At 38.9% G+C, this 14,055-nt stretch overlaps 1 protein-coding gene across 1 annotated transcript in view; it reads right to left on the reverse strand.

Moving 5' to 3' along the window:
• Positions 1-14,055, reverse strand: part of FBN2 (fibrillin 2) — a 220,192-nt gene that overhangs the window by 3,097 nt on the left and 203,040 nt on the right. Inside the window, exons 59-64 of the mRNA XM_021084720.2 lie at positions 12,102-12,224; positions 10,646-10,762; positions 9,291-9,419; positions 7,241-7,360; positions 2,256-2,487; positions 643-814 (exon numbers count right to left, since the gene is read on the reverse strand). Of these exons, the coding sequence (XP_020940379.2) occupies positions 643-814; positions 2,256-2,487; positions 7,241-7,360; positions 9,291-9,419; positions 10,646-10,762; positions 12,102-12,224 (893 nt within the window). The remainder of the gene's footprint in view (positions 1-642; positions 815-2,255; positions 2,488-7,240; positions 7,361-9,290; positions 9,420-10,645; positions 10,763-12,101; positions 12,225-14,055) is intronic.

Consider the following 14,055-nt stretch of genomic DNA (forward strand, 5'->3'; position numbering starts at 1 on the left):
TGACGATATTGAGGTGGAGAGTGGTTAGTTAAACATGCCCCATATGCACAGGTAGTAAGTGGAGATGGTCAGGGAACATAGACAAAACCACAAGGTCTGTGGCCACCCCTTTAACCACTCGGCCAAATGCCACTGACAGCAAAAAAGTACCAGCGGCAGACAATTCAGCTCCTTACACAACGCAAGATACTTGGAGATACTTTTTTTTTTTTTTTTTTTTATGGGAGGAACACCTATATTATAAATGTCACAGGATATGAGACCTTGTTGGCTTACCTCCTGAAAATCAAAATCAGCCTAGTGCACTATATGTGTATGCAACAGAACTGGACAGATTCAAAATAGTTTTGCTTTTTTGCATCGTTTCAAAACTAGTTATTTCCTAGAAGGACATCTTATTGCCTTCTAACACAAATTAAAAAATGAAAACATATGAATCTTAAAATCTTTTCCCCCGTTTCTTGTGTTTTGAGCTAAAAATGCCACTAATTTTGTCTCTGCTATAGTGTGTTCATTAATTTAGCCAGTAAGTGTCACAATAGTTTTAGCGCCATTGGGGCTGAAACCTATATAAAAGTTGACCGCATAGTATAATGTGACTCCATGTGGATAAAACTTGGTGACAAAAGAGAGGGTACTCACGGCAGTGGGTCTGGGTTCATGAAGACTTCTCTTCTGTCTGCTCTCCTTCTTAGAGTAGCCATTGATTTTGCACTCATAGCATGTTTCTGGGGACAGAGCGTTCTCCTCATCCGTGTCTGCATCCAGGGACAGGTACTGCCCTTTGTTAAATCCCATGCCTGAGACACAGTGGCTATTTGCAACAAGATGCAAGGTGGTGTTAGACTTCATCATTAACGCTGACTATAGTTTTCAAGAGGTAGAGCAGACTTTTCCCAAATAAGAAACCCACAAAACAAACCCTACAATCATAGACATAAAAACCGAATAGTCTTCGGAACTCTTCAACACTTAATACATGAGATTCACCTTTATTTTCAATAGCAAAATCCCTGTAAGTGTGAGCCCCAAGTTTCTCCAATTTTTTTTTCTTTTTTTTTTGTCTTTTGTCTTTTTGAGGGCTGCGCCGTGGCATATGGAGGTTCCCAAGCTAGGGGTCTAATTGGAGCTGTAGCCACTGGCCTATGCCACAGCCACAGCAACGCCAGATCTGAGCCACATCTTCGACCTACACCACAGCTCAGGGCAACACTGGATCCTTAACACACTGAGAGAGGCCAGGGATCGAACCTGCAACCTCATAGTTCCTAGTTGGATTCGTTTCCACTGGAACTCCTCCAATTTTCAGTCCCAATTAGACTGAAGCACTTTGTGCAGTTACATCAAGAAGGAAAAGCAAAGTATGACTCCAAAGAGAATGCTAAAGGTTTTATTCACTCATAAGCCGGAAGCCCATGTTTGCTGCTAATGACAAAGCTCTCTGCCTTACCAACAGAGATTTCTGAACTCCTACTGGTTAGTGAAAATGTCAGAGAGTTGGATCTAAATGATCCTTGTCTATACCAAGAGTTTTGTTTCAGGCATTATCACGTACCCACAGGGGACAGATTGGTCCATGACCCTCAGGGTCTGACTCACACACTGTTCCTCCTGAAGAAGGTGACCCTGACTGAGTCCTAAACTCTCATCTTTTATGCTGTTGAGCTCTGGCTTCCCTGATGGAAGGATGCAGGTGGCCAGCACCTTAGCTGCAGCTGACAGAACTTGAGATGGCTGCACTTAGGAAAGTGTGACTAGCTGGAGAGAACCCAGCCTTGTGGAGACAGTGTTGCACCAACCAGGCATATCCTCTCTGTGCAACAAAAAGCCAGATGAGCACAGAGTGGGACAACTCCCTCCTCAGGGACCACTGGACTGCAGCCACCAAAATTCATAGAAGAATCTGGGGCAAAGGCATTTTAACCCAGTGTCTCTGACAACACGTGAACCACAGCATTTTTAAACATCTGCTTGTTTCCGGCCTTGAGGGACCTCATCGAATCCACTTAGGCCGTTTTTAGGGGCAAGAATGTGATACTTGTATACAAATTCAAGTCTCAGGCTCACCACAAAGGAGGTAATCCCACAGCATGAACATAATCACGTGCCTTCTTGAGGATTCTTCCTCTCACACCCTAAATGTTCCGCTCAATGCTTTTGCCTCCTGGGCTTTTAATCCCTGTTCATTGCCCTACAGTGCTAGGCGGCCAGGCAGCCTGAACTCAGGGAGCACAGCCTGAGCTGGACGGCCTTACCCCTGTCCCACTCTGTAGTACCCGGGCGGGCAGCCACAGAGGTAGCCCCCTTCCGTGTTGGAGCAGCCGTAATTGCAGGGATTCTTGGAGGACGAGCACTCATTCACGTCATGGCAGGCACTGGAAAACTGGTCAAAGGAGAACCCAGAGGGACAGGCGCACTTGTAGCTCCCCAGGGTGTTGTAGCAGGAAGCAGAGCCACAGGCATTCGGATTAGAGCACTCGTTCTCATCTATGAACATAAAGAAAGAAACTCACACAGGGAAGGGGACAGTGAGGCAAAGAAGAGTCTGAATCTCAAAGTACCTATGATTTTACAGAGGAAACAGATCCAGAAACATGTTTTTAAAATGTTTACCCTGAATGGAAGATTTGCAAAGCATATGAAATTTTAAAAAAACCGGCAACGCCCAACAAATCCCCTTAAATTACAGCTTAAAACACCCTTGCCCTACCTACACTTTTATATGGTTTATACTAGGTTTCTGAAATCACTGGCAGCCTCTGGACACAGACACTTGCAGTTTGGCTCCTGAATAACTCTTCTATTCTCTTATCAGAAAGTTACTTCAAAAGCCTATACCTCAAACAGATTCACAGAGAAAGAAAGTAGAATACTAGTTGCCAGGGGCTGTAGGGAGGGAGAAATGGAGAATGACTTCTAACGGGTACAGGTATGGAGTTTCTTTTTGGGGTGATGAAAGTGTTGTGGTATTGATGGCTGCGCACTGATGTGAGAATATACTAAAAATCACCTATCTGTATATTTTAAAAAGTGAACTTGATGGTATGTGAATTATATCTCAAATTTTAAAAAGCCTCTATCTTTGTATCTATCTATCTATCTATATTTGTCTTTTTTAGGGCCACACCCATGGCATATGGAGGTTCCCAGGCAAGGGGTTGAATCAGAGCTGCAGCTGCCAGCCTACACCACAGCCACAGCAATGCCAGATCTGAGTTGCGTCTGAGACCTACACCACAGCTCAAGGCAATGCTGGATTCTTAACCCACTGTGCAAGGCCAGGGATTGAACCTGCAACCTCATGGTTCCTAGTCAGATTCGTTTCCGCTGTGCCACGACGGGAACTCCTGTATCTATGTTTTTATTCACTCCCAGCAATTCCCAAAGGCTTCATTATACATGAAGAGAAAAAAATATATCAATGAAAATGACTGAAATAAACATTATATAATTGGATCTATTGAACCAACAACCTTGTACACTTTTAACTACTTGAGAACCCATCAGGTGCAGCCTGTGCCTTCTGACATGGGTTTGCACCAAGCCATCAGCTTACAGAGGTTTTACTAATTTAATGACTAATGTTATACTGTAAATGCCTGACAGCAGGATAATTACAGGGTATATCTTCTGTTGCTCTTACTGTTTCTACAAATTCAAAACCCAATTGTGCTTTTAACTTTGGAGATGACAGTTTTGATCTTTACTGTCTGTTTGATACCTGGTCCATAGCTTGACCCCTGAGGGCTTTATTATAACTGCATTTTACCCTGGGCACCAGTCACATGCGCTCCATGGAATTCTTTCAAATTCTTGTGATGACACTGGAGCACAGTGTGTCTGCTTACCTAATACGCAGCAAGTCTATGTCTCAGTCCAAGCAGGGAAACAGGCCCATTTGCAATTAGGGGCATGCCTGGGAAACAGCACCTCAAGGGAAGGGCTTATCTGCAGTAGCTCAGGGAGATTATGAAAGATGCAGATGAAGTCTCAGTGAAGAGGCTTCTCAGACAGGAAATTAAACTCCATTAGCTACGGCACCAAAGTTATTGAAAGGGAAGATGTTGTTAGGTACGTTTCTGTACCGCAATTATATTTCTGGGATTAAATCAGACCACCAAATGTAGAATTCTTAATCACTGGATATAAAACATACTATGATTACCTAATATGTACAAATTCTTAGCCTTCCTTTCATGGGGAGAAAGACATAAATAAATTCTTACTAACTAGGCTACCTATGACCTAAATATAACTGCTATTTGATTTCCAAAATACAAAAGACTTGGAATTCTGCCCCAAAGGCTCATCTGTTTTTATAATTAAATATGACATTTATATGCAGTGTTTCTCTCATAATAGAAAATGTGAGTTAGGTTATAATTTAATAAAATGATCCTGCAATGAATATAACATTAGCCATTGTGTTAGGTGGAAAAATTAGCAAGCAAAACCAATTAATTGAGTAAACTGCATTTAAACATACCACTGACAAGAATATTTTTAGACACATAAAATTTTGGAAACACCATGATAGCTCTTATATGCATATGCTATAAATATACATAATCATATAACTTTATAGGCTCAGGTATTCTGACTTTGAAAATATGTTTGTTTGAGACATATTTTGAGTTGACTCAAGCCTCACTGAACTATGTTCAAATTATTTTGAAAAGGCTATAGAAGGAATTCCAAGTTATTAATACCATTTAAGCTAAGGCTTCACATATGAAGATGTAATTTCTCTTCATATGCAAATTTTAGTAACATTCCCACATTCCCTTATTTTCACTTGGGGATAATTATAATGCTTTGCATATATTTGAGAGTGTTAGGTACATCTTTAATCTACATCACCAGAGTGTTATAAATGTTCTGTGGCGACTGTCTGAAAACCTACAAAGTGTTCATTTGAATTAAAAGCTATTTAATATTAACACAAGAACTGTCATTTTTCTTAAACTGGCAGTAGTATCAACAACAATGCAGGTTTATCACTTAGTTAACATTTTTATCCGTTTACATTGAGATCCGAGTTAAATCTGTCCGAAATACTTCATGCTATATTCCCCCCTCAATCATATGACTGACTTAAGATATTCAAATATGTCATGACAGATAAAAATGACTTATGGCCTTTTGATTTGCATTTTGTTATAATGCTTGGTATTTTGCTAACTTGTTTTTTTTTTAGTTCCTTCCTGATGGGTTGTTTAATTCTACTACTGCCATATATTTTAGTTAAAATTACAACTGTATTCTGTGAATTCAAGACAAGAAAATCAGTAATTTTGAGGTCAGCTGGATTGCTTAACCTTGCATAGAAGAATTTCAAATCTTTCAAAATAAACCCGGCTTCATCTTATTTACACAGGGGCCTGCTGCTGAGAGATGCCCATTTTAGCTGAGCAATCTCACAAATTAATATTTGCAGTTGCTTATGTATCTGCTTATGTATCTTTAGTTTTGAACTCATCTTTGAAACCACGTATTTCTCTGTCCCTGGGGGTGTCTCTCCTGATTAGAAGGTACATGGGGTTCTAGGTGGATTCTAGCATGAGCTGCTCTGGGGTGACTGCCTTGCTGAAGTGCCTACTCCAAGGATCCCACGAAGAACTGGGATAGACCACACAGCCCGGGATTTTAAGTCAGACCAAATTTAGTGAAAACCTGTGCAGCTATTTTTGCACTAAATGTTTATGGACAGAAACTCCAGGAAATTTAAAAACGTAGAAATGGAGTTGATACTCCATTCATGTTCCTATTTCTACTTATGAACACTTTAAAAACAAGAATTTTATTTAAGTTGGCACGTTGTGAAATATCAGAGGATCATTCTTTTGCTTTAAACTTTGCGGAATCAACCTAGAAGTCCATGGTAGAGTGGTGGGCCTCATATTTTTCACAGACAGTGCAGTATAATAAAATTGTTTTGCACTGTTTTTAAGAGCCACCTAGAAAAGGACCATGCCCTCTGTTCTGAACAGTGTGCCTATACTTGTGTTTATGAATCAATAAATCACAGCATAATGATTTCTGCAACATTTTTTCTTCCTGTGACGAGAAAACAAGTAAACTAAACTTATGAAATTATTTTGACTGACTGCCTAACTCATCATTATGATAATCCTTTCAAACCCTGTCCTTAACTTCTAACTCATTAGTGGTTTTTGCCATTTCCCCCATGCGTCTGTATCCCTGGTGTGGTTAAACATCTGTCTTTGACCTGGCACGAGGCCACGGTAGAGTTCCAACTTTTAGAGTTTCCCTCCTTTGGAACTTGTGATTTTCTTTTCAATTCACTAAACTGTCATTAGAAATTTCTTTTGAGAAGTTCAGCAAGGGTAAAATCAGATTAGTTTATTTAGTGGATCACTCACAGTAAAATATTTGAAATACGCATGGGGTAATTTAAATCACTACAGAGAAACAGGAAGCACCCCACTGTTTCTCAGCAGGACCCCTGTTCCCCCTTCTGCTCAGCTGTGCCAGCATTTAATGTCGCACAGTGTTGGATGGTGCTTCTATGAAGGGCATTCAAAATGAGCCAAGAAATTAGGCATATACTAACTAAGTCGGCTGGCTATTCAAGTAGAGAATAATGTTCTCTTTGATCAGTCTCTCCTTAAAAGAAGAGATTCCATGACTGTTACCAGTGCAAGCAGGAAAGCTGAGTCCCTACAGATATTATTTTATAAGCCCTTCAGTCTGGAGTTTTCAACAGAATTTGCTGTGACTCAGTACTTTTTCTAACTAATCCTTTACCCCCTTCATTAATTATGTGACTGGAGAGCACAGATGAATGGGCCTCATTAAGTTGATCTGAATCTCTTTAAGATTTATATGAGGGGGATGGATGGGCTATCCTTCAAGCCTAAATCTGAAGAAACTAAATTACTGATAAAAAGCCTCTGACCTCAGCAAGTGAAGATAATAATTCTTGATACCATCTTCAGAAACTTAAAATTATACCTAGCAGAAAATTAAAATTACGACAGCTCTGAGTTACCTTTTTAGGTAACTTAGCATTTGTATTACATTTATATTCAAACACACACAGGTAGAGAGACTAGTTTAATGGATCCCTATGCATCAGTCCTAAGTACTGGTTTTTAAGTTCTAGGATGTAAAGGCTACACCGAAACACCAATCTTTACTGTTTACCGTTTGTTCGTTGTATGAACAAACATACTTGCAGGTGAGAAAGGCAGATGTTGTGCTATAAGCTTATGCTTACCGACACACTGATTCCACTGGTAATGCTGAATATATCCTTGAGGGCAGCCACATCTGTAGCCTCCCAGGATGTTCTGGCAGCCATGCTGGCACCTATGGTTTCCATCACATTCATCGACATCTGCAAAAACAATCCCAGCAAGATCTTTATGTAACCTTTCTTCTACTATTCTTAAATGCACTCCAAACACGGCCTGGGATACCAGAGAAACAAACAAGACACACTGAGCGGCTGCAATTTTTTTATAAGTCACATGGTTATTAGTCAGTGATGGTGTGGAGAATGATGAAGATAAGAAACCACATCATCCTGATGCTATTCACCAGACCAGGCCATGTCAGTGCTCTAAATAACATCTTAATTTCAGCAAATCAACCACAGCAACCACAAATGTGCCTTCTGGATGGATTAAATACATATGGTATGATTTATTTGCTAAATGATATAAATATATTTGCATTCCATATTCTAGTAGGTTCAAAAGTGATTGATGTGTTTCCCCTCATTTTGGGGGAAGATACAGGCAGTACAGAAATACCTAAAAAGTATAATTGCTTTGCACACAAAAAATTTTATTACCATTCAAGATTAATGAGATGTAAATTTAAAGTATTTAAAGATGTTATTTTTAGATACAACAGGGGATTAAGACACATATGGGATAATGTCTTTGTTCATACATGCCTTTGGAATGACAACCGAGGCTTTGAAATCTACCCATAAAAAGTGAAGTGAAATTGGCATGTCTGATGTATGTGTAGCAAATTTTTATGGATAATTAATAAACGGTATCTTATGTGGAAGCTGAGTCACACATGGCAAGCAGCTGTATGTTCAGAATACTTTCAAAGTCTCAAATATGACTTCAGATATAAAATATTAAAATAGAAATTTTTTAAATTGAATTTTTACTGGCTTCAAATTAGATACATGTAAAAGTCCTATAATTCTTATGGAGCATGTTAAAAACTTTCTAGAGTTCAAAATCATGTATCTCTGGAGCTCCCGTTGTGGCACAGTAAAAACAAATCTAACTAGGAACCATGAGGTTTGATCCCTGGCCTCACTCAGTGGGTTAAGGATCGGGCATTGCCATGAGGTGCAGTGTAGGTCCCAGACACAGCTCGGATCCTGCATTGCTATGGCTGTGGTGTAGGCTGGCAGCTATAGCTCTGATTAGACCCCTAATCCAGAAACCTTCATATGCCTCAGGCGTGGCCCTAAAAAGCAAAAAAAAAAAAAATATGTATATATATATATACACACACACACACAAACATTTATAAGAATGTTATTAAGAGCGACTAAACTCAGTAGAGACATAAATTACAACAGTATATAAAAATATCAAGGGGATATATATACATATTATACACACACACACACACACACTCATGCCAGAAATTACAAGACATGAGAATTTTGTAAAAGGCGCATTCCTGGTACATTTATCTCATTTGGTAGCACTTGCAATGGAAATACTCAAGAACTATATGATATTTTATTGACCACAGGCAAATTCTCACTTAAATATAATACTTCACAGGAAATTCCTACTGTGAGGGAGACTTTATAGGAAATGCCCATTATAGAAAAGAGAGTGAATCAAAAGTCTTAGGCCAAATAAAATCACCCTCAATTTTCTCTAGCACTTTCAGTAAGTGTCTCCGATTCTTTAAAATAATTCACTGTCTTACACGTAACATTTACACATTCAAGTATCATGGAGGAGACATTCATTTTTTTCTTTTATACTGATACACCAAACTAAATCAGATATGGGATTCTTTTTAGTGTAATTCTTTTTTAGATTAGTAATTACGTAAACAGTTAATTTAAGAGGCAAGTTGTACCCACAGAATTTTTGTTTCATCGCATTGTTTTCCTCTGTCCCCAAAATGATATATGAACATTTATAAACAAAAAACAAATTTCTGGGTTCTTGCTAACTTTTTTTTGAAGTGATCTCAATTTCTCATGGAGTGGCTTGGAAATTAAAAGAAAAGAGTCTGCTATATTAGAATAATAATATTTGAACAAAGAAATTCACCTTCACAGTTCAGTCCAGTGGCATCAAGAGAGAACCCTCTCTGGCATTCACAGCTGAAACTTCCAGGGGTGTTTTGACAGATTCCCTTTGCTCCACAAAGTGAAGGCTGAGACCCACACTCATTGTTGTCTAGCAAAACACAGAGGGAGAAAGTGTTACGTTTCTCAATTATTATATGACTTAAGTTTCACGACATAAAGTAAAAAGTAAACATGAAAGCCTAAGTTTCATGATGTGAAAGAACATTTTAGGGAAATGTATGCCTTTAATCATGGTGATATTAAAAGCAAAAAGGGTCAGAAAAAATTATATTTCAAGAGATTTGAAATTCAAGCATATTTTGAGTCAACTGAAGACATGACTTTCTTTTTTTTGTCTTTTGTCTTTTTAGGGCCACACCCGAGGCATATGGAGGTTCCCAGGCAAGGGGTCTAATTGGAGCTACAGCTGCTGGCCTACGCCACAGCCACGGCAACACCATATCCTCAACCCACTGAGCGAGGCCAGGGATCGAACCCCCAACCTCATGGTTCCTAGTCGGATTCGTTTCCGCTGTGCCAAGACAGGAACTCCGAAGACATGATTTTTGATAGTATAGACTAAAAGTCTCCCAACTTGCATGTCTTCTAATGTAAAAAAAACCCAGTATGTTCATTAGCATGTTCTAAATCACAGTGAGCATTTAATCATATTTTATCTGAACACACAAGGTTATATTTAGAATGTAATATAAAGGCACTGCTAAGAATATGCCTAGCGTGCATATGCTCAGACTACATGGTCTTTTTTCTTTTGAGATAGTTCTTGTTAAAAAATTAACATTTTTAGGCTACTTATTATGAGGGATTGGTTTTTTTCTTCATTTGTTTTTAGGGCCGCACCTGTGGCAAATGCAAGTTTCCAGGCTAGGGGTCAAGTGAGAGCTGCAGCTGCCAGCCTACACCACAGCCACAGCCGTGCTGGATCTTTAACCCGCTGATCGAACCTGCATCCTCATGGATAATAGTTGGGTTCTTTACCGCACCTGTGGCATATGGAAGTTCCCAGGCTAGGGGTCGAATCGGAACTGTAGCCACCAGCCTACGCCAGAGCCACAGCAACACAGGATCCCAGCAGCATCTGCAACCTACACCACAGCTCATGGCAACGTCAGATCCTTAACCCACAGAACAAGGCCAGGGATCAAACCCACAACCTCATGGTTCCAAGTCGGATTCATTTCTGCTGCGCCACAGCGGGAACTCTGGGATTGGTTTTAATATAAGTACTGAGCCATTATTCTACCATTTTTTACATACAGTTTTTATGTTTCTACTAAAAGTTTTCAAAATTTCTCTTTTGTGCTTTTGTCTTACCAATACAAGCAGTGTGATGCTGTGTGAAACCAGGTGGACATTTACAGGTGAAACCTCCCAGAGTGTTGACACAGAGGAACTGGCAATTGTGTTGTTTGGTTTGACATTCATCAAGGTCTGAAATGAAAAAGAAGTCAATAAACATCGGAGAAGAGTTATCTGGCTGTGCTTCCTTTTTCATAAAGCTATAGGAGGTGTACATGTTCTGCCAGGAGGATTTTGTCTAGATTTTTGCTGGAAGCTTTACAGACGTCCATATGCACATGGCAAGGAGGGTCTTTACACATACTTAAGCAGCATACGTATTATTAGGGCTATTATGATAATAGGATGGCCAAGGGGATATATAATGCAAAATTTTCTTAAAATAAAAAGCTGAAAGGATGAATGACAATGGTGGTCAAGAACGGTCTTCAAAATAACATCCAAAGGCCATAATTCTTATATTTAATGCACAGCTTAGTACATGGCTGGTCACTTATTCCTATTAAAGAAGGGTTAAACAAAAATAAAACAATTGAAAACTGATAAGGTCTTAACACAAAGACTGAGTCAGGCACTAAGGGTCCACACGAAAACACCATCATAAATACCAGGAGAAGTCAAAATACAGCACCTATAATTCTAGTCATGAAATGGAACCTAGTATTTGAGTGATGTTCTATTCATAAACGGAACCTGATTTTGGTTGGATTGGAACCTAATATGGGAAAATACATTAAAATAAATTCACAAAGCAATGTAAGATGCAGACAAGACTAGTAATTTTAAAGTTTAAAACACACACACATTAGTTGCACCTAAATTAAAAAAAAAACAACTATAAACAAGGTGCAAAGTTAAATTGACTCATAATGGTTCACTAAGTAGGTCCAACAGAATAATACTGCTTGCTATTATTTTGTTCTATTTTTGATTTCCTGGAAATAAAACTTTATCTTCTTGAGAATAATCTGTTATTTCAAGAATGTAATTACATAGGAGTTCCTTTTCCTCAGTCCATTGTTTTCATACTGACGAGGCCTACTATAAAGGTGAATGTAAGTGTATATAGATAGCATTGGAGCTATTTTAATTATTTAGCTTAGTTTGATAATTTCTTTTAATACTACTGAAGCAAAAACTTAAATTTACTAATTCATTTTCAATGTTCTGGAGTAAATGTATAATAAAGACAGTTTAGACAAATGAAATCTTAGATAAGCAGTGAAAGAAATCTTCTTTTAGTTCTTCAATCTCTTTCCTTCTCATATTTTTTTGTTTAGTTTATTTTCTAAAATATAAGAACCAAACTACAGTAACCTGGGGCTTTAATCCTCTCTGCCTCCTAGTGTGTGTCCTTTAGTAGAATTTTCTGTGAATAGAAGAGTCACCAGGAAGCTGTGCATTAGTGAAGATGAGGCACAAGATTTGTCTCTGATTAGGAGATTGTCACGTATGCAGACTCTCCACTTACCTTTGCACGTCTTTCCATCCTCCTGTAGGACATAGCCCCGAGGACACGAGCACTGGTAACTGCCCTCAGTGTTCTTGCAGATGAAGTTGCAGGGTTTTGGGGACTGCGAACATTCATCCAGATCTAGGTAAAAGTTGGAGAATAATGTGAGAAAAAGAATGTATATATGTACGTGTGACTGGCTCACTGTGCTGTACAGTAGAAAATTGACAGAACACTGTAAACCAGCTATAATGGAAAAAATAAAAATCATTAAAAAAAAAAGGGAAAAAAAAAGATCTAAGTAAAAGTGATGGGACGATTAAATGACTGGTTAAAAGGAACTACCAGCCTCTGTTCTCTCTCCATATTCTCAGTTCATCCTTTTCTCCTTCAAATTAAAATGGAAAACAGCAAGAGAGGAATGAGCCACAGACAGTTCTCTACCAAATAATTTGCTGGCTTACTTTGTAGAGCAAGTCTTGGACACATGTAATATTTGGACAATTGCCTGGGTTCAAAATCATACACTAGATTTCTTAGATTAATGTATTTTGGTTTATAGCCTGAGAATTATAAACTGAAAAGTGAGAGTTTCTTTCTTTTGATACACGGATGCGGCAGAAGTTCTCAGATTCTCTTAGCTGTCACTGCCCTAAGAATCTTCTGGTATCACAAACTGCTGGACATCTTCCATTTCCATTTCCTCCTCCACATGCGGTCCTCACCCTGGTGCACCCTGATCTCCAACCCCGGGAAGCTGCCCTGCACGGACACCATCAGCAGGCTCTGCTGCTTCTGCCCTCAGGCTGATCCTTAATTCCTCAGTTTCCCCCCAGCAAGGTGGGCTCAGGCTGACCGAGGCAAGGGATTAGAGGTCACAACTGTTCTCAAGAGAGGCCTCTGAGCACAACTTTCTACTCCTTCCACGTTTCAATAATCTTTCCCTCTTCTCTTTGGTCCAGAGGTAGCAGAGCCCCAACACTCAGCCCTATTCCTTGTAGTTTCTGCACACTCGGCTCAAACCTTTACACACTGTCCTTTTGCCAAAAACAAGTCTCCTTAAACGGTCCTCATTTGAATATACCATTTTCTGCTTGGACTCTGACTGATAACAATCTCTATTTCTTCCATAAAACATGCTGACTGATGCCCACAGAATGCTAAGACCTCATGATTGACTGCCTGTTTATCACTCTCATGCTTGACCAAGTGAGCTGAAGGCTTACCAAGATTTAGTTTGGTTTTTCTTAACCTTTACATGCTAAGTGTGTTTGTTATTAAAACAAGTTAAGAAAAAAAAAAAAAAAGAAGGGAGTTCTTGTTGTGGCTTAGAGGGTTAAGAACCTGACATAGCGTCCGTGAGGATGTGGGTTCAATCCCTGGCTTTGCTCAGTGGGTTAAGGATCTGACGTGGCCACAGATTCAACTTCTAGCCCAGGAACTTCCATATGCCACAGGTGCAAATGTAAAAAAAAAAAACCAAAGAAAAAACCAAAAACACAAACCCAAAAAACCAAGTAGACGTAAGTTGATGAAATATGAAGGAAAAAGGTTTTTTTCTTGAATGAAAACTAAATTATCTGGAGACTCAATAAAGGCAAACCACCACCCCTCCAACTGTCATAGAATAGAGTGGGTGAGACAAAAAAATTAGAAAAGAAACATTACAAAAATGTAGGTTTCTGTACTGAGACTGCTTTGCAACTGAAAATTGTAGATGATGCTTAATTGATATATTTTATGTAAAAAAAAATAACAATGAGGAACAAGCAAAAAGCATTCTCTCTCCACATGCAAGCACACACTTTCACAACCGAAAGTCCTTTTCTTTCCTTGAAAGAACAACAGATAAATGTGCTTTATACATTTTAAGTATAAAATATTCCAAGTATGTTTTTAATAATTTTTGTGTTTCCCTAATTGCAAAGACTTTTTTATGAGTTGACAATTCTCTGTCTCACATTAGTAGGCA

The sequence above is a fragment of the Sus scrofa genome, chromosome 2 (genome assembly GCF_054392235.1).
Source record: "Sus scrofa isolate SSC_HxYL_T2T_F1_AM1 chromosome 2, Sscrofa_HxYL_maternal_Yorkshire_Landrace_v2.0, whole genome shotgun sequence".
Taxonomy (NCBI): Eukaryota; Metazoa; Chordata; class Mammalia; order Artiodactyla; family Suidae; genus Sus; species Sus scrofa.